This window comes from Vanacampus margaritifer, chromosome 10 (genome assembly GCF_051991255.1).
Source record: "Vanacampus margaritifer isolate UIUO_Vmar chromosome 10, RoL_Vmar_1.0, whole genome shotgun sequence".
NCBI lineage: Eukaryota > Metazoa > Chordata > Actinopteri > Syngnathiformes > Syngnathidae > Vanacampus > Vanacampus margaritifer.
In genome coordinates this window covers 27,219,772-27,241,155 of record NC_135441.1, presented here as the reverse complement: position 1 = coordinate 27,241,155, position 21,384 = coordinate 27,219,772, and the positions used below count along the sequence as shown (strand labels likewise).

The following is a 21,384-nucleotide window of genomic DNA, read 5'->3' as shown; positions in this document are numbered from 1 at the left end:
TATTGGAATCAAACAGCTTTTCAACTGTCCTTGGCTGAATGGAGGGCAAGTTTGGATTCGCCCCTGACACCCCACCCCCCACCCCACCCACCCCCGCGCCCCCCTTCTGAGCCCCCAATGCCTTTGCCGCCCGGCGTGGCAAACAATCAAGCTGATGAGACGAGAGGCCGAGGAGGAAACGGGCCCGAGCGACAGGAAGGGCCCGGCTGTGCGTCACCTCCGACAGGAAACGCCAGCGCGATCTGCTCCAAGGAGATAAGGCCGATGCGTAGGCCTTGGCCGGCAACACGGCGGCGCTGATAACTTCTCAACCTGGCAACCCATAAAGAACACCCCTTGGACCTTTTACGCCAGACGTGGACACACATGTCCGGCTGGTGAGCCATTTGCGAGCCGTGGTCGGCAGAGAGCTCTGGATCAAATTGAGAAAATAATCAGGCTTGAAAATGCCAAGTTGCGATTTGTGTACAGGTCACCTGAATAGCTGAGTGACTACAGACTAGCAGATTCTCCAATAAATGTCAGCATTGATTAATCCCAGCCGATCGGTTTGGCTGTTTTCCACGCGGCTATTTCGGTGTGAGCGTCTTTTCCATTCTCTTTGTGAGTGTTTTCATTTTGTATTTGCTGGTTTCCCTCAAAATGGGAGATCGTCACTCTCATTTTTTTTGCTCTCTTCACTCAAACTCAAGTTTATGGCCACGCCTCTTAAAGGCACACAATTATTACAGTATGCGTATGAATTTCGACTTCATTACATTATTTTATGAAACTGTTTTTCTTTTAATTTTATATGGTGCTATTTTTCTTTGTTAAAAGTTTTTTTTTTTTTAAACGGGGAGGGCGAAGTGAATTAAAGGGAAAATTGATTTAATTTGTGATTAAATTGAGTTGTAAATTTGGTCGTGGAACAAATGAAAATTTAAAGTCAAGGCACCGCTGTAAATAACTTTGGTATCTTTTGTCGTCGGGTGGAATTTTATTCTGAAATAACCTGGCCAGAACCATCAAAAAACCCACAACGGGTCTCAATACCACCCAGAGGTTCTCGCACGACAATTACATCGTACTCTGAAAAAACTAAAGCTAATACTAAAACTAAGAGGGGGTGGGGGGGTCACTTAGAGAAATGAATAAGACAATAAAACACTCATTAAATCCAACTCCATTTCAAAACTATTTTAACCTTGACCCTCCCATTGACGCATAATGAACTGCGCGTTTGTTTACGGCATTAATTGAGGCCCTCCAACCTCACTCCGGCGCTGTTGTTTTTGTTAATGGTGCCGGTTCCCGATAACCCGAGGCTAATGGCCCATTGTTTTGCTGATCTTTCGACTCGCACGTCTCCCCGCTGTCACGCCGCGGCCGGCCGGGATCTCGGGGAATGTTCATCTTGTTTGCGGGTTCACTAGCAGGCTGGTATTCAGCAGCAGTCACTCATCGGACATGAAGAATTACTGGGGGATCGGCGGTAATATATCTCCCCACTGTTTCCTCTTTGGATTCCAAAGGCGCTGACCTCAAATGGGAGGGCGCCTCTCCAGGGTTGCTTTTCGCTGATTAATGTGCTGTGTTCTGAGCCCGTGTAGGCACTGGAGATGTGTTGTTGTTTTTTTTACTGGGACTCTGGGGTGGCTTGAATGCAACTGCGAGACTTCACATCAACTGGAAAAACTGGAAAAACTATGCATGCCTTCATTTATACAACTTAGGGTTGAACTCAAATGTGTGGAGACATAAATCCATCCATCATCCAGGCCTTTGTCCAGGTTGCTAGTGTAGAATGGGGGGTCCAAGCCCATCCAACCAGTCGTTCTCTTATGCTGCATATCCCTGGACTGGTCGCCAGTCACAAATAGAAATGGACAACCGTGGCCCACGGGCACCAGGTTGCCGCCAAGCACGGCTGGACTGGCACAAAAAAAAACGGCGCTGGCATTTTGACTTAGGCTCACCGGCTCCTGCCTAACATGTAGTTCTGCCACTGATGTTTGTTGATGTTTCAGTTTGCTATCTATAGTCGAACTGGATTAACGGACTGGTCCCTCTAAATTGTGGGCTAGTCTCTAGGGGTAAAATGGAGGAATATAATCATTAAAAAAGCACGACTTCGTCCCCAAAAGAGACCGGCCCACCGGGCATATGCCCTATATGCCTGATGGCCAGTCCAGCCCTGCCCCCAAGGACCACGCGAGCCTGTTCCAAAAAAAGCTCACCAGGAATATTGTATAACATTCATTTGAAAATGTAAACACTGGCGGAGATTTCTAGAATGTGTCTTCGCATAATATGAATATGAATTGGATTAGAATTTGAAAGCGTTTCCCAAGCGGTTTTTGCAGGATCGCTGCCAGAAGGGGACAAAAAAAAGTGTCTTAAATGATGACAAGCACTCACTGTTTGAGGACTGGGCTGCTGTGACAAGGTTGCCAGAGCCAGGTGATGTTCGCCGCGGGTCTGCCGTAGGCGGTGCAGGTCAGCTGGTGGCGCTTGCCAAACATGTAAGGTTGGATGTCCACTGGGGCCAAGTCCGACTCGGAAATACTTGGTTTCACTGTGACAAGAAAAGAAACAGCAGCACTTTTTTTCTATCAATTTGAACGTTGCGAGAGATATTTTTCAATGTCAATTCCCATTGAACACGAATGGGAAAAGTTGATATTTAATGTTATATTGTGCGAGTACTGTAAGTAATGTGAAATCAGACAATATTATACCCCGGAAGGCGTGAATTTTTGGAGCAAGTTGAAATTTTGAACGTTGTAAATCGGAAGTGTTATGCGGGAATCGTTTCTCGGCAAAAACGTGAGGAGAATAAAAATCACAATAACAAATGTGAGAATGCTTATTCCCACTATTACAAATAAGTACTTTTTAGGGTTTGTACTTTATACTTTCACTTAAGTATACAGTAGGTCTTAAATTAGTAGTTCTAGTTGTACAAGAGATTCTTTTTTTTAAAATATACTTTTGTCGGCACTCAACATCTGATTAACGACGTTGACATACTTTTTGTAATTTAAACCAGAATCTCTCCCGGCCGTGTTTATTTGTAAGCTTCATTTTATGTCACTCCAATAAGTTTTAGTGATGCGACGTGGGACACTATAAATTTTTCCTTCACATTTTTGGCATTTTAACGTCTGTAGAATGCTGTGAAATCATTCCGCGTTTCTCAAGTCAAACTGGTGACACCAATAAAGACGATTGCTACAGAAGTGTATGTGTTGCTGCTGCGTGAGTTTGAAGTTTTGCGATTCGGTTTTTCCTGATCCGATCATGTCGTGTCAAAAAAAAGATTGGGATTTTTACATTTTCACACTCAACTCACACTAAATGCAATTGTTATACGGTCATGGAATTACTTTTTTCCTTCTTTCTAATGAATTACTGAGTTATCTGTAAATACTCAAAATCAAGTAACATTCCTATTAAATATTAATTACGGCAATGTCTATCCAAATTTATTCATGTTAGTTTTATTATGGCATTAAGATGGTGGACTTTTGATAGGTCAAATTGGCAACAGTAATAGCATAATTGCCAGAGTTTTTTAAAATTATTATTTTTTTGATGATATTGTAAGTCGGCCTATGCCTGCTTAAAAAATAAATAAATAATAATATATAGATATTTTTTTTATGTCTGTGTAGTTTGTTAGTCATCCTGGTCAAGGTATTGCAAGGGCTGAAAAAAAGAAGAAAAAAAGCAAGGGCTGAATCGAGGCAACTGTACTCTGCTGCAGGTTTTTTGTTTCCTGAAGACTTTCCAAAAAGGATTTAGGCTAATGATATACATATGTTAATGCGTGTGTGTAACTGTTGTGTGTTATTTAGAGAACTGTGCAAAACTACGAAAACTATTTTTGGGTGGATTTCCACCTATCGCGGCGGGTGTGTAAACGTGTCCCCTACGCTAAATGTGTAATTCTGTAATTCCCAAAAAGGTTCCGGTCTTGCTCCCCCCCCCCCCCCACAGGCCATGTTGACTACATTTGTGATTATAAAAGCGGCCCAGTTGTGTACGTCTTGTACACATGGTGAGGATGCAAACAAAGGCTGCGAACTGATGGGGGTCTGGAGCGCTGCAGCGTGCAGAACCGAGCCAGGCCCCGTTTACACACTGCGCCAAAGCCCTTTCCAAAGAGGCCCGCTAATCAACAACAGCTGCCGCGACATCCACGTCAATCTCCCTCTGGAATCAACAAGCGCACAAATTCCTCTCATACTCAAGCTGCTACCTGCCATTCACTCATTTTTCTAATGAGGCCACGTCCAAATACTTGATTACTCAAGTAGAATTGTCACAGAAATGCTCTTTAGTTTGTTATTTATATTCTTGGAAACTTGCACTTTCACCCTAAGACAGTCTCTCAATAAAATGTATACTTTTATGCCGATGCATTTGCAATATACTTTTGTTACTCATTAGGATCAAATAAAATCTGAAGAAATTGTTAGGTGACGTAATGCTAGAGGCCTGACAAAAGAAAGCCGTTTGAGGGTGGCCCACCGCCCTGCATCCTACTAAAAAAATAGAAGCGCGACCACCACACCACCAAGTAGCAGCTGAACTCCATCTCCACATTCAGAACCAACACAAGAACAATCTGTAATCAAATTAAGGATCATTCATGTGATCTAGCCACAAATTGGACTTTGACGCTGATCAGAAAGTGTTTTTAGTAGTAAATGCTGCTAAGAAAAACAGTGGAGTAGGCCGCAAATGCCCCCTCGCACCGTAGTTTGTGCACCCCTGACCTAAAGTGACAGAAATATTGGCATTCAAAAGATCCCTGTCCAGCATGAAGAAGCAAATAGCTTAAATTCATTTCTAGGAATCCCGTCGTCGAAACGTGAATGTTCTTTTAGCTATCATGAGCTGATTTAGGCTAACACGATGGCTAGGCTAACTTTGCTAATTAGCTAACACGAAGATGTTTAACTTTTACCGGACAACACTGAATGAAAAAAAAATAAATAAATAAAAAATATATAAAACATTTTTATAAAGTGTATATATATATATATAAATATACTTTATAAAAATGTTTTTTATTCACAAGTACAGCGGACAAGCTCACCTTCGACTTCCAACGTGTAGCTAAGGTTCCGGTACAGCCGATGGGCTTGGTTGCCGAGGCTCATGGTGAAGACCCCCTCGTGTTTCTGCTGCACGTCAGAGATGATTAAGTTGTGACCGGAAATCTTGTAGCAGGTGGAATTCTTCAAAATGGGGACGCCGTCTTTATACCTGGGAGTCAAACAAAATGTGAGCGAGCGAGCGAGCAAGAGGTCGACTTTGACGTGTTTGTGACCAGCACTTGCCATGCCAGCGTATCTGGAGGCGGCACAGCGTTGACCTTGGGTTCGAACACAAGCCTCTTTCTGCCCTCCTTGACAACCACTTTTCCCTGGTGCCGATATGAGATGTTGAGGAAGGGGTGCTCTGAAACAAAACATTAATGGCATTAAAACTTGTCGACGTAATAAATACAGTGAACCACCGCTATTTGGCGATTCATCATCGGAACCACTAATGTAACACGGATCGCATTTTTTTATTATTATTTTTGTGGGGTGGGCCGGGTTTTAGCAGTAGTTTGAATGTTTAGAAATAATACCTTATGCTAATTTGCGTTAGCTCAACTATGTGTTTTTTTCCCATTGTATGTTAGCATTAACTTAGCGGACATCGTTTTGTTGCTTGAATATATATTTTTTAATTCTTTTCTGTTTTGTGTGCCAGCTTTACAGTAAACTTCAACTGGGAGTGACGAATATAAAGCTTGAAGAGTATGCGAGTCTTCCTTTCATTTGGTGAAAGTGATGACATGCGATTCTTGACAGTGAGAATGAGAAGAGGCACTAAAGAATACTTTTAAAAGTGTATTTGACGAAATGGATATTGCATTTGAAGAGTGTGAGAGGCGTCAAACTATCTGCGACGATGTACGTGGTCTCTATCAAGGATTTCCACTGGCCTTGAACGCATCGCCAGAGATCAAGATGGATTCACTGAACAATTCAAATGTCAAATCTTGCACCGGATCGGCACATGCTTACCGTAAACGATGACTTTCGCTGTTGCGTTTTTATGCTTGATGGGGGAAATCTCAGCTTTGCAACGATACAAGCCTTTGTCCTCCATTGTGATGTTGGACAAGACTAATGCCTTGCTCATGGTGAAAGCAAGAGCGGTGCTGTCTTTGGTCTTGTTTGTGAAATGGCGGTTGTACTGAAGGTAGAAAAACATCCCGTGAGCGCCTCGATAGCATCTGGGCTGCAGCGCAACCGCGTCTCGCTTACTTTCTTCCTGGGAAAATCCCACGTGAAGCTGATTCTTTCGTCAAAGGTGGTCACGCCGGTGCAGTTGAGGAAGAGCGTGTCGCCGACCAACACCCGGACCCGCTCCGGGGTGACGGTCACATTCTCAAGAAAAAGTGCTGGCAAAAGTGGAGAGGAGAAACGTGTGAAACGTGCTACAAGGTGACTCGCCAGTTGGCGTGAAAAAAAAGCCAAGACGCTCACAATATCTCTTGGGCATGTACGTGGAGCTGAACTCGCGACCGTTGACGACGGCGCTGCAGATGAGCATGTCGTACACGGTTTCCGGGCTGTAGGGGATTGTGAAGCCCACCTTTGGGTCCCACTCGTTGACAATCGTCTCTGATGAAGAGAGCTGTAAATCAAGTTGGCATGACAATTTTCATGAGATGTTAGCATTGAGCTAGCAGACGTTTGTTTGACAAAACCAAATGTGATGACATGAAACATGGTTTGGAGTTTAAACATACATTTGGTGATTCTTTTCTTTGTTCTGTTTTCATGTGTTTCTGCTCCGTATGTAGTGTTGAAGTAGCAGTTGTTTTTTTAAAATGATTCTAACAATGCTAATTTCCATTAGCCCGTCTGTGATTTCAGGCTACGTTTATATGAAGACGATCTAAACAGAAGTCTTCACTTTATATGTCACGTTTGGACTCCTGTTAGCTTTTTAAAGCATCCAGAGCATCTTGGATGGACATAGTCAGACATCTTTGTTTACTTCCCTGTATTGCTACATGGATGTGATTGAAACACATTTGCAGATCTGAACGGAGTTTGGAGTTTTTGGCCGTTTATACGCGAACGCAACATTTTGAAGTCCTTGCATAAATGGGTGTGTTTAACGACGTTTAAAAGTGTTTAAAGCAAGGGAAAACTTATTTAAAGACCGTTTTTATATTGCAAATTTTGATCTATTGTTGCTTATTGGTTCACTGTACGGTATTACATTTTTGCGTATCGAGACTTCTGCAATCATTTATGAAATGTGTCACAGCACACGGCGGACTTGGACGTACGGTACACGCTTGCTGTTGTTGCTTGTTCTGATGCCAGAAGTGCGACTGCGAGAAGAGTTGAGGGAAGGGGAAGGAAGGAGGCGCACGAATGGATTGACCAATGGCAGGAAGGTCGCGCCGGCGTTCTCTGTTCCATCTCTGACAGCTTGTTTGTCCGCAAGTGGGCACAAAGTCACGCAGTCGTAAAATCAGCGCCACAAATAGCGCCGTGATTGGCAAGTTTACGGCCGAACGGATCGAGTTGGACCGAGCGCCGACAAGTTGAGAAGTTCATGGGCGGGATTTCGCTTCCTGTGGCATCCGAAGAAAATCGTATGAAAATGAAAAGCCCTCGGGGTGTGGGTTACCTTGTTGTTTCCTGCGGCTGGAAACGGCGCGTACAGGTTTTGTCCTGCATTTCCTGCCAGAACCACATTTAGCCGGAGATTCTATTCTGAGCAAAAACACTCTTGGAGCCACTTCCTGTTCAAACAGGAAGCAGACACACTGACTCCCTTAGTTTCCCCTGATGTGTTTCTTCAAGATTTGGTTTTGTGGGAACCACCAAGTGACGGCGAAAATGCTGCGAGAGTCCAATCTTGGACTCTCAATAAGTTCACAACGTTGTGGTTCATCCTCAAGTTTCAGGAACTATTGTTGTCCCCACCGAGCAGAGAGTCGAAAATTGTGAAAATTGTTTTATGTTGTTTGGATTTGTTATCGCCAACGATGTCGTTCAAGTCTCTTTTTTTTGTCGCTGAATATGTCGATTAATGAAGCAATAAAATCATTCATATTTTAATTCATCCACAAAAGTTGAGTCAAGGCAAGTGGATTGTTGTTGTTTGTTGATGACGTTTCATCCAACAAGATTCTTCAGTCGCAAATTTCGGTGAGGAGTTCCTCCATTTATGCCTCGGTGGTTTTGTTTTTGTACTTGACTGGATATCTTTTCCCTCACAGCTCGTTAGGGCCGATGTTCCTATTAGCCAGTCCAGCCCAGATCACACGATGTGTTAGCATTAAACTCACAGACTTGAATTAGATGGAATTATATGGTTTGTTTAAAAAAAAATTTTTTTTACATTACTTGCAATTATTTTTTTCTTTTACGTTTCAGTTTTACAGTAAACTGGGAGTGGCCAATAAATCTCATTTGGTGAACTGTCGTCCTCCAAAGGATCAGGCCTTACCTGATTTAAGGTCACAACAGTGCTGGGAGACGAAGTACGGCAAGGAATCACCAGGCTGCTCTCACGCCTGTTGATGAACAAGACGTAAGGTGTGTCGTCATGCGGCTCCACAAATGGCTGCTCGGGATCTGCGGGAGGCAAAAAGGACGGGAAATGATAGATTTGAAAGAAAGGAGAAAAAAAAAAACGCTTTGTTTTTGCAATATTTTTAAACAGGGTCTCATTGTATGATGTCACAAACAGCTGGAAGAGCGAAAAGGCCGTCAGACTAAACAACGTTTCAGGAGGCTGCGCGACTGTCATCAGGAAACACATTCAAAAGATTCATTTGTTTAGTCTGCCTGGTCCAACATCCCAAAGTTATGTTGCTTGCTTATTTGTCCAGCAGGCTTTTCATGCAAATCCAAGGAAAACCGGTCCGATACCTGATCAAATTGTACTATTTCCTTTGCAACAATGCTTGAACGCTAACTTGTTCCATGTGTCGTTTTGAAGCGAAACATTAGCTACGAGCTCGAGCAGGAAATCACAATCGTGAATCGTGTGACAGTCAAAGACTTTAGCAAAAGACACCGAGACTTACACACGAATCTGAAGCTAAATTTTCAGCGGAATTGGCTCACTGCAACGTTTAATGAATTGGAACATGTTCAGAAGTCATCTTGATTTAAAGTCTTCATCCTTCAGCGATTGAAGCGGACCAAAATGAACTTGCTCTGAAATAAGCTTGGGTAAAACGATAACTCTCAGGATTTCCCGTTTGCTTCTGACAGCCGTTTTCTTTTGCCATCAGGTTGTGAAACGCACACTGGCCACTTTACATTTTGTCCGTCGAGAAGCCCGATCGGGCTCTCGACTGGCGTCAGCAGATCCCGATCGCCCTGTGAGAACCTCACGCTCCTCTTTCATCGCGGCTCTTACATGACTTTGACAAAAACAAACGGGCAAGCCTCCCGACAAAGAAAACAATTTGGGAAACGATTCTTATCCGCCGTGCCACAGTTTGGACTTGAATTTCTCATGGTGGAACATGACCTCCGTTTATTTGACTTGTGGAAATAATGCCAGTGTTGAAACATTGACGGGCTGTCAATCCACAAGGGCCGATGTCTGAGATCTCACCTGCGATGTAGACGTATGTGGACGCAAGGTGCTCCTTGGAGTAACCGCAACTGTACTCCCCCGTGTGGCTTGCGTTCAAGTGCGTGATTGTCAGTTTGCTGCAGTGCGACGCATGTCGGGAATCGCACTGCTGCACTTTCTTGCCCTCCCGCCGGGAGTCCAGCGACTTTGGAAGCGTCCAGTGCAGCTGGCCGTGGCCCCTGGGAGGGGACACAAGCAATTTCATATCTTTAAATATATAAAATATAAAATATATATATATATATATAAATATGTCACTCCTTTGTAGGTCATCACAGTTTTGTTGGATCATCGCATAGTTCTTCCCAAAACCAAAGCCCGCTGAGCAGAATTTCCCCGAAAGGACTGGGTAAAGGCGAGCTTGATAGGGCTGGGTATCGATTCAAATTTCCAAGAGTCAAGTTCGATTCGCCCTCTAGTGGTGAAAGGTGTATTACGTTAGACTTACTTGTGTTTTCGTCAGTTTTCAATGAGACTCCTGACGAATGCTTACTCGGTGGAGCCCACGGAAGGCTGTAAGTAACCATTTGTGTTCAAGTGCATCATTTTCTGTAAGCTATAGAGAACCAATAAGTTAAGTCGAATGTTTTGGGGAGTTAAAATGTTAGTAAAAATGTCTAGAAACCAGTCATTGAAGACGGTAGCAATCGTTAGCCTCTTATGCTAGCGGACTTCAGTTTGCTAACTAAGCTAACTATGTTAGCCTACCTTGGTTGTGTCTACTCTAATTCCGAACGCATGTTCTAAACAACATAAAAGTGCACTTATTGGTGTGATAATTATTTCTTTACATGTCGTGATTGGTGTATGCTAATTTATGTTACATTTTCAGTGCTGTACTAATGTGTTATTTTCATTTCTTTCAGTTTTACAATCAAGATATAAAAGCAACATCTCACATCTGTTAACGTTCTGTCGAGCTGGATAGAGCAGTCACACATCTGGTGAGGACGGAACATTCATTATGGAACATCAATTCTTCTTAAATAAATAACAAGATAAAAATTTTAATTAAAAAAACTCCGCAAACATTAAATTCCAAATAAAATTTTACAGAGACAGTAACTGGTTAAATGATTTATTTATTAATAAAAATAGCACACTTTAATCACTTAAGTGTCACACAAATATTGACATCAGCAATGTTTTCAATAATTCAATATAAATATAAATTAAAAAGATTCAGAATTTTCATAAAGTGCAATAAGTCTGGTCTTTCATAAATGTAAGAAAATATTTTAAAATTCCAGTAAACAGTACATTTCAAGAAAACAAAAGCTACAAAAATATTTTGTTAATTTGTGGGGGGGGGGGGGAGATATTCAAATAATCGATTCATGGTTTTATGAATGGATATGCTCGGAAAGGAAAATTTGATATCGAATCGATTATTCGATTTTTTTTTTTTTAAACCCAGCCTTAACACTTGATGCAAACAGTCCACTGGCTGCTGCACCCCAAACGCAAGATCATCCATCGATTTTTGAATAAAGTAACAAGCCGATTTTCATCAAAAATAGAAAACACAGATACGAGAAACGTAAGCAGAAAAAGCAAATCCTCAAGTAAAGTACAAGTACCTGACCGAAGTGAATTAATGAAACGGTTACCTCTTAAATGAATGCAAGAGCAACTCATGGAAACAAAGAATTGTCATTCCATGTTGGATTCCTTTAATGCGTCGCAGACGGCGTCTATTTTAAGGAACAGTGCCACAGCTGGCAATCAACTTTCACGCCTTTTACTTCAGGATGGCAGCGTCGGCATCTCCCCTCTGGGAATTTTGGACCCGGCGACAGCTTTGGCTTGATTTCCAGCCATCTGATAAGGTGAACTTTCACATGGGAACATGTTTCTTTCAAACGACGCGCCCGAGCTCACACATTCCTTCCTCGCAAGCGCCCACTTTTAACCTTCTCATGAAAGGCATCCCAGAGGAACATCAAGCATGTCTCGCATACCGCGGCAGAATTTTGGGTCAGACAACCTCTCGCCGCTCTCATCCAGTGACAGAAGACCAGAAAATATTAGGACGGCTGTGCAAGCAAACGGCCTTATAGGGAAGCGTTGCATTACGTCGATACTGTACATGCTCTTGAACATTCCTTGCAGGCCTGCAAAATGAGGAAGGCTAAAAAGATACGAGCGGTCCCAGCAGCCCCGAGGACTGATAAATGTTGGACCGCCATCAAATGTTCCAGTGTCATTGAAGCTATTTGCCCTTAGTCATTTCCCCAGGGCCTTTTTGTCATAAAAGCAGTCTTAAAAAAAAAAAGGCAATTTCAACTTCAATTGTCTGGTCACTGACACAAGACTGATATTATATTTTGCCACATTTTCAAGAGCTTTGGGAAGTCTTGGCACTCACCTGCACATGAGATGAAGAGGGTCCCCCCGGTGAAGAATGATGGGATTCTCAGAAGGCCAGATTTTCGGCGAGCGATCTCCCGCCAAATAGCCTGGACGACACACACGTAGACACCGTCATCTATTTATTATTTCCGTTTTGAGGTCTAGTCTTCAAAAATGTCTCTAAATCTGCCCTAGTGAGCACTTTTCCTTTTGCCAAGATAATCCATCCACCTCGCTGTACAGTAAAGAGCCTTTGGTGTCATCACGAAACTGTCGCAGAATGTTTCAACTTTGAGATATTACTGTAAGACTAAGAAGCTAAACATTTGTGCACAAGCCAGTACAATTATGTCTTTTAAAAGTCAACGATCATTTTATATAATTTTGGAGTGGCAAATCCAGGTCCAGAAAGTAGAAACCCTGCCACAGTTTGGCTTTAGCCCCTGATGCTAGCTAGCTAGCTAGCAGGTAAACGAGCACCAATGGAGCTAACTAGCTAGCACATTGGGCTAAAGCCAAACTGTGGCAGGGTTTCTAGCTAGCAAGCTAGCTCCCTAGCAGGTGAACGAGCACCAATGGTCCACCATGTGCTTATATCAAATGCTAACATTAGCCAAAAATGTCCACCCTGTCGACATCCTGCTAAGTCTTCCTGTTTGCATGTCTATTATTAGTGATCGACCGATATGTTTTTTTTCAAGGCTGATACCGATACCGATTATTAGTAGTCAAGGAGGCCGATAACCAATATTTCAAGCCGATATTCGTTTGCAATAAAAGAACAAATATTAGCGTCAAAATAAAAAATATATATTTTTTTAATTTTAAACATAATGAATTGGCAGATTTCCAGAGGTTATCAGCATGTGTTAAGCTAAATTAAAAACTAAGGAAGTAAATAGTTCCCTAAAGTTTTGTACTGTAAATTAAGTTTTCCAAAATGTCAACAAAATTTCTTTTCTTTTTTTTTTTTAAATGAAAAGTGTAGGGTGTTCCCAGTGCAGCATCATTTTTATAAAGTGGAAATTTAAATAAATCCATAAATTAAAGTTCCCTGTATCTCACTGAGCAACAAATGCCAATGTAGCTAATTTGAGGTTTTCGTCAGGTTTCATAAACGGTTTCAAAACATCTTTGCAGACGGTGAAAATTGCCTCCTGTACACCACACACTATCAGAACAGTACAGAAGAAGACACTTTTTTCTTCGTTACGCGCGAGGTCCGCTACATTTTAAAAATCGTTGCGTCTCAAGCCCACAGAGCTCCGCATCATTTTGCCTTGTTTTCACGGAGACTTCCACTTGACAAAACAACTTTGTTGAGTCAACTATCAACATGCGAGAGCCGTTAGCCGTAGCCTTGACTGAAGAATGAACACGGTTACACAATAGGGCGGACGCGCTCCGAGCCACGAGTAAGCGCATCGACGCGCATGCACGCAAACACCTGCAGCTGCAACAGCAGACGCACATTTGCCTCGAGTTGGACTTTTATTCGCAACAGCTGTCGAGCTGAAAAACAGCTGACTGTGCCAAAGCTGGTAGTCAGCAGTGCTTTCCCCTCGAAATACTCCAACATCATTGTTTTATTGTCCGAGGCCACGCAGAGGAAAAGACAACGCGCACTTTCATCAGCGGGATGGAAGATACAAATCATGCTTTGTGCCCTTCGCAAACAATGACAGAATGTACTTTTCACTAGTTCATAAAAATCTGCTGTTGACTGCTTCTTGTGACAAACACAAACGTGTCGTCTCGCATCTGCATGTTCGAGAATGGCAGGAAATGACAACTTTGTAGAAACAATAATTGGGTCCTGGGAGCAAATTTCCCAACCACATCTGGCTTTGGCTCCAAGTAGAACGCAACACATGTCAAGAATGAGACCTCCGCTTGCATACGTAACCAAACCAAAAAAGAAACTTGACCTTGAATTGCACTCGCTCATTTCATAAAGCGGGCCAATTGCCAAGCGATCCTCCGAAGTAACTGGCTGCAGATGGATGAATCAGCAGGCGCCCTTGGGAGCGCGCTCGAGCAAACAACGAAAACAGCCCGCGCTTGCTTCTCAACAACTCCCAACCTGCGAGGGTGCAGACACCCTTCGCCCCCCGCAACAGCTGCGTGCCCCACGCTCCTCTGACGGAAGAAAAGGCCAGAAATGCCGCTTATCGGCTTGGATCAAAGAGTCCCGAAGCTGGTTCTCATTTGGAGCCATTTAGGGAAGAGGACCGGCACGCAACAAACGCGCAGAAGGGCAACGAAAGAGAGACGGATGACCTCCGCTTCACTTTCTCTCTGTACTGCAGATGGGAGAATTCACAACAGCTTTCTGTAAAGCTCATTCATTAAATCGAAGTTTACGATTTTAGCTTCATTTAAAATTCATTTTAAAAGGCAATAAAATGCCGAAAATAGAATTTCGAATTGCTACTGCCCCCTGTGGACAGAAAATGAAACTGCATTTTCCTTTCAATATTTGGTTTTATCCGATCCAGTCCTTTTAGTTGGACCTTTTTCCAAAGAAGCAAAGTGGGCGTGTCAGAGGGATTGTGAGCTGAGTTGCCTCCAGTAAAAGCCGTTATTGCTCCCAATGAGATGACTATCACCGTCCAGGGAAACGCAAAGAATAGAGACTTCCCGTCACTCCTTTACACGTCGTCTCCAACGGCAGCATCAAGGTGAATGGAACAATGCGGCCTGATGACGCTTTTGTTTGGGCACGCCACTCATTTCCAAGAGCAGACGCAGAAAAGGGGAGCCAGTGACATTATTAACAAAAGATGGAAGCGTCATTAGCGTTAGAAAAGAAATGGTGACCCTGACGTTTGCTAGCGAATGGCAGCACGTATCCTGTCTCAGCGTGACTCACCTTCATCTTTTGGAAGCCTAACTTGTGATACAATAAAAGTCCCTTTGAAGTTAAAATAATGACATCTTATCAATTTGACACCACAAAAAAGAGTGTTGTTGAAAAAAAAACAAAAAAATAACGGGCATGTCCTCATTTTTGTGCCAGGACAAGTCAAGTCTACTGTGTTTGGGGAAAAAGTAGACTAGATTTTAGATTCGCAAAAAACAGGTCTAACTTGTGGCACAGGTAGTGTTGGCAGACAGACTCGACTCCACAGACGTATTTAGTGGATGTCATTGTATTCCATTCAAAATATTACAAAAGCATGGAAAAATCTCTTTCAATTAGTGTTGACATAAATTCTTTCAAGAAATATTTGAAGTATTTTAATAGCACCCCTTTGACAGGGCGGCCGGGGGGTCACACAAAAATCTCCACAGTTGATTACTACATAGTTCTTTTTGTTTGCTGGTTTATCTTCAACGTATTTCCAAACAACTTTCTGCATTCGCATTACAGGATCTATAACAGACGACGAGTTTGATGACGACGCTTTCAGAAGACGTGCCACCAATCTGTGTTTGATATTTTCTATCGGCTATAAAACAAAAACAAAAATCCGACAGTTTATAAAAAGAACTCACGCAGCCTGACAAAGCGAGGAGCTTTTACGACGTGGCGGTGCAGCAGGTTGCGGCCCAAAACATTTTTTTTTGCGCCAAGTTACCTTCGGGTGGAGAGTCTCAAGACAAGCTAGTAAGAAAATAAGAGGTCAATCCTCAAGTCTGAGCTCGGGACGCCATCTCAGATCAGCTGCCAAACTGCTCAATCTATGCAAGCCCGCGTGTGTGTTGAATTTATTCTTCCTTTTCCTCTGAAATGTTCCCACTTTGCCAGCGGCAAGGTTAAGACAACAGTTAGAGAGAGACGTTTTATTAGCTCGAAACGAGTCTTTGGAGAATTGGAAGCAAAAAAAAAAAAAAAAAAGAGAGAAACATCTGGGGGTCGTGAAGGTCCAAGATAAGTTGGAGAAAGCCAACAAACAGAAATCTGTTGGATGAAGCTTTTAAAGGAAAACTGAAAGGATTCGGCTTCCGACGGACTTCATCACGGCTGACCGGCACACAGAAGCTCCTCGAAATTCAATTCTCATGCAGGATTTATAAAGAATATTTTGCAGGCCGAGTACGCAGCGGACGCGTCGATCGTCCCAGAAGAAGAGAAGCGCAGAGCAATTTGGATCGTTAAACTTCACAGCTTGTGGAATCCACTTTATTTAAGCCAGGAGAGTGTCTGAGTTGTTGTTGTTGTTGTTTTTTTTAAGTAATATTTGCCGTCGAGCAACGAGCCTGCATCGGACTTGGATGACCTCTCATTACTCCCATTTTCCACTCCAGCATCTCAAGTGTCCGAGCGAGGAGAAAATCCAAAACACAAGCCAGACACAACATAGAAGTCAGATTCTCACATTATTAGAGCAAATATTTGAGTGATAAAAAAAAGAGCGATTCAGTTACAAACAATAGTAAACTGTAGCACAGACTTTTAAGCAATCATTTTTAAGGTGTTTTAACAGCCCGCCTTCGCTCTAGTAGCAAGTCGATGTAGACGGTGTCATTAAAAGGAGAAGAAGCAGAAAAGGTCCCCAACTATCACTTTATTCTCAGAATTCTCACTTTAAAGTCAGAATTCTGACTTTAATCTCAGAAATCTGACTTTAATCTCAAAGTTCTGACTTTAAAGTGAGAATCCTGCCAAACTTTTTTTTGTCTCTTCACTGACCCTAATCCTCTTCCGTGCTTTACTAATTTTGCCATTTTGTTTGTTTAATGCTGATGTCATTCTCAGTCGACACCAAGTGGCAAAATGCCTTTTAAAGGTGTGCATAAAAAATAATGATGTCATCAAATTCATTAAAAACATCATATTAGCTTTTACTGCAGAAAATTGCAAAATGAGTCAAGTATTCCAACTTTTCCTCGAACCTTTTGACGTGGGCCACATTTTGAATGCATTATTCGAAAGCGCAGCAGGCCACAAAAGTCCCCCGGGCCAACTTGGCCTCATGGAAGCAAAATATCAAGACACATCAGCATCACTGCCGGTGCAGTGCACTCAATGGGTTCGAGGCGGCCTGCCGCTCCTCCACTAATTGCTCTAACAGTCGGCGGCTCCTCCTGTGCAAAAACAATGCCCCCCCCTCCCCCTCTCGGCCGTTGCCAGTCACGGCTTGCGAGTCGCATCCAGGATGAATTCTTTGCTCAGGTACATGTCACACATCCGTGACCTCCCCCCGCGCTCTGCCTGCCTTCAGCCCCAACGTCCGCTTCCTCCTTGTGTCTTTCCCACGCCTTTGTGTGTGGACGTGAAGGAAATGTCCTCCAAACAACACCGCCGACAACAGCGTGCCGTAAGGTGTGAGCAGGAACGCCGCTTCCTTTGTTTGGATGAGCTGCTAAACGCCGTGCGTGCGTCTCACTTGGCCCGAATGGTGGAAGGACGTCCACCTTTTGACACGCTGTCTTATCATTGCTGGCATGTCCTAAGAGAGACAATGGCATGGCGTGCGGGGGCCCGTGGAGAAGAAACATACTGTACATTATCTGGAGTTGAATCCTCTTGATAACAATTGCTGGAACAAACATGTTCATGTTGTGAGGAATGTGCTGATTTCAAATGTCTTCAAAAACAAGCGGGGCCACAATCAATCAATCGATCAATCAATACAAGAAAAGATTACACATAGCTGAGTGTCACAATGCATTAATGTAATCAGCACACATTACAATGGGCCAGGGCTACCTCTAGTGGCTTGGCAAAGAAGTGAAAAGCCAACGACACTTGCATTGGACTTTGCTCGGAAATGTAGCAGAACCACACAAATCCGAAGAAGCTCAAAAACAAGACGTCGTGTCAACGTCGCTGGAGCAAAATGAACGAGGACCGCTGCGAGATGACACGAAAGGGAATGAAGACGACTCTGCTTATACATAAGAAACAAAGACTTTAAGATGAACGTTTGAGTTTCTTTCCATCTCACTAAAGATTTGAATGGATCATTTACAATCTTAAAAAGAAGAAAAAAGCTTCCCCGTAGTACCCATTTGGCCTTCAGGCAAAAAATGGCACTTCTAAATGCTACCCAAAATAAATGTTCATATATGCATACAAGCCAAAGAACCTTTTTTGGATACTTTCCAACATCCATAACCACTAAGAATGGGTGCTAAATAAAACTTACAAATAAATAAATAATAATAAATACAACTTTTGGGTGCTAAAGTACCCTTTTAACCCAAAGCGGTTCCGCACTTGCTGCAAGCCAAAGAACTATACGGGTACTATGTAGAACTTGGATTTATTTATTTTTAGCATGAATGGTGGAATAGTTGTTGAGACAATCTTCATATGACTTCAGATTAATAATAATTTAAAATATATAAAAAATAAAAGCGACTGTTCTTACCACTTGTGAGGGACGACCAATTCAAGATGACTGCCAGCTTGACGCAGGCACACAGCACCGTCATCCTTTTCAAAAGCTTCAACAAAGTCCCCCAAAATGGAAAGTAGTAGTCCCCTGGTAGTAGATGAGTTTCAAATTCCGCACGTGTGGCAAAAGTTCCCTCCACGGAGAACTTGCAACTATGACGAGCGCCTGAAAGAAGCCTCAGGTGGATGCGCGTCAGCAAGCCGCGGTTCTGCCCGCTGCCATGACGCGATCTGCGGGGGAGCTCTCCTCCTTCACGCCTTCATTCCCGCTCTTCTGCTTCCGTATCCTCCGGGCAGGTGTTCCCTCCCGGGACGACAGACAGACAGATGACTTCAAGAGAGGATGTGGGCTCTAATTGGAGATGTGTTTTTTTTTTTTTGAATGGAGTGTGGCGTGCAAAAAAAAAAAGGAGCAAGATGAACATGCAGGGACGACCTCTCCGGTGCCTGCGTGTGCACAATGAGCAGCCCGCGCGTCAGCCACCTTTTTATGGGGGTGGGGGGGACGGAGGAAGCGCGCGACGTCACTTTGGAGGGGGGGACATTCCTCTACTGATTTGCCTCCGAGCTTCTCACACAAGCAGGGGTGGGATGAGGAGGGCTGATGGAGATGGACGCCAATCCTCTTTGAGCAGCATCTGCTGGGAATATGACAAAGTGTGAAGACCTTATTCTGAGTTAAGACTTGTTTCTAAAGACGTTAGATATGTTTGAAGATCATTTCTGAGAGCATGTGCCGTGCCCCTCCCCCACTGTATACGCGCCTTGTTGCCAACATCAGTGTCTTGGCCATTTTCGAGTGACTCATTGTTGGCCATGAGTGTGTCCATGTCATGCAGAGAAGGTGGAAGAGCAAGGGGGGATTTATTATTATTTTTTAAGTCAGATGTGGAAGTTTTATTCATTTAATTGTATATATATATATATATATATATATTTTTTTTTTTTATACCAATTTTGGCATAAGTCGCATACAACAACATGTAAACAATGACAAATTACAGGAGTAAATCACTATGTCTAATTTGACCTTTTCTTCTACACAGTCAATTATATATAGTAAATTTGACTCTATTTAGAGTGGGACCGAATAGACTCAGTTTTAGAGTAATATTTACACTCTGAAGAGAGTAAAATAAAGAATTGAAAAATACATAAATAAAAGTCACTCAAGGGTTGAGGAACAAACTTATGACCTTCATGTTGGAAGACAGCCGATCTACCCCCTGTGCCACGCAGCTCCTGCTATGTGTTAGTACGTCGCTCGTGTCAGTTGGAATCTTCTTAACTCCAAGAGACCAAAAATGCTGTTTTTGGTCTCCTCTTGGAGATAAGGAAGGGCATAGCTGAGGTGGTAGTGTGGCTGTCTACCAAGCGGAAGGTCGTGAGTTTGTTCCTCAACCCTTGTGTGACTTTTATTTTAGTTTTTTTCAATTCTTTATTTTGCTCTCTGTAGTAAAGTGTAAATAATAGCCTAGTCTAAAACGGAGTCTATTTGGTCCCACTCTAAATAGAGTCAAATTTACTTTACATAATTTACTGTGAACTTAAGTAGAATTTGGCAAAATTTTCCACTTCTCAATATTTTGTTTGCAATCCTGCTATGTGGATCATGTCTATCAAATCAACAGAATTTTTCCACAGCGGTTGTTGTGCAGCACCAGCGACTTTTTTTTCAAACTTTCAAACTTAGGTTCCAGCTGTTTTGTTGTGTTTCGTGACATCGGCCAGGAAGGATTTCACTGCTATTTGTTTGTTGGTGGAAAGAGGATTAGGCTAAAACGGTTGGACCATAAAACGTTGTGAATTGGTGGCTGCTTGGGCCAACTCATTACATTTTTGGTGCTGAGTCCAAAAAGAAGCCCGCCCCCCCCCCCCCACCCCGATTTTGTTAACAGTTGACATTTGATACAGTCCACTCTTTCTCACTTAATGATACTTGTCACAATATTATCAGAAAAATAAATATTAATCTAAAAATATTTGTAACGCTTTACTTCTTACCAGTGGTTTATTAATAAGACAAATAGCACTTAAAATGTTATTGTACTTTATAATAGCATACAGTCATGACCTAATTCTTCTGAGTGGAAAGAATTAAAGAACTTCTGCCAGCTTCAAACAAAGCAACACAATGTTTACAGTTTGTGCCACTTTTTTTTTTCTTTCATTCAGTGGATATGGTCTTGCTCCTTGTGTGCCTGCTTTGGCCACTTGGGGGCAGTATAATTCAGACATGATAAACAAAGAAGAGTTTCACAACTGACTCAGTAAGATGCCGTTGTTGGAAGGAAAAAAAAGAAATATTGGTCACTTTTTGCGTGAGATTTAAAAAAAAAAAACACACATGCCTATGATATGTCTTGACGGCTTGTGTTCAAATATCCATCGCTTAAAGGGTGATAGCAATGAGTTGGAGGGTTACAGACAAATATTTTGTATTATGACACCTTTATATTGATATTGTTCACCACACTTCAGCATCCACAACCAAATCGATAAGGAGAACATGACTACATAATGTTCATATGATAACACTTTCTATCTTGAATCACTTTTATTTTTGAACTATGTTGTTTTAAGTGACCTTTGTGCGGCATTCTCTGATCAAATCAAACTCTTGCTTGCGAGGTTAAAGGTAGCAGCACTTACAAAATCTTGCCTTAAGAGGAAATTCAATATCAATCATGCACCTCACTGTTCTACGGAATTAATTAGGGTTTTATTTTTAACTTAACAAACAGGACGCAGTGCTTTTTATATCCATGTAAATAATCTCCTTTTGTTCAGCACTGCCCCGCAATGTGTGGATGTGCCGCAGACAGTTTTCTTTCGGTCACAGTAGCATGCCGGCACTGTAAATAAGAACATCCTGCCCTCACCTTTCCGCCCAAAATCTGCACTCCGCATCCCTGTAGCACAAAAACATGAATGTCATAATACGTTAACATCTGGAATTGTGTTCATTTACATGGGATAATTACTCACATCAGATGTATTTAAAGATTCAAGACCTCAGTTGG

The 21,384-nt window shown here is 42.5% G+C and overlaps 1 protein-coding gene across 1 annotated transcript in view; it reads right to left on the bottom strand.

Annotated features, from left to right (window-relative positions):
* The window catches only part of kdrl (kinase insert domain receptor like), a 57,918-nt gene extending 39,126 nt beyond the window's left edge, over window positions 1–18,792 (bottom strand). Inside the window, exons 1-10 of the mRNA XM_077577644.1 lie at window positions 18,336–18,792; window positions 12,032–12,122; window positions 9,643–9,842; window positions 8,521–8,648; window positions 6,534–6,684; window positions 6,312–6,448; window positions 6,069–6,240; window positions 5,331–5,451; window positions 5,087–5,256; window positions 2,401–2,557 (exon numbers count right to left, since the gene is read on the bottom strand). Of these exons, the coding sequence (XP_077433770.1) occupies window positions 2,401–2,557; window positions 5,087–5,256; window positions 5,331–5,451; window positions 6,069–6,240; window positions 6,312–6,448; window positions 6,534–6,684; window positions 8,521–8,648; window positions 9,643–9,842; window positions 12,032–12,122; window positions 18,336–18,399 (1,391 nt within the window). The 5' untranslated portion in view covers window positions 18,400–18,792. The remainder of the gene's footprint in view (window positions 1–2,400; window positions 2,558–5,086; window positions 5,257–5,330; window positions 5,452–6,068; window positions 6,241–6,311; window positions 6,449–6,533; window positions 6,685–8,520; window positions 8,649–9,642; window positions 9,843–12,031; window positions 12,123–18,335) is intronic.
* Between the last annotated feature and the right edge of the window lie 2,592 nt (window positions 18,793–21,384).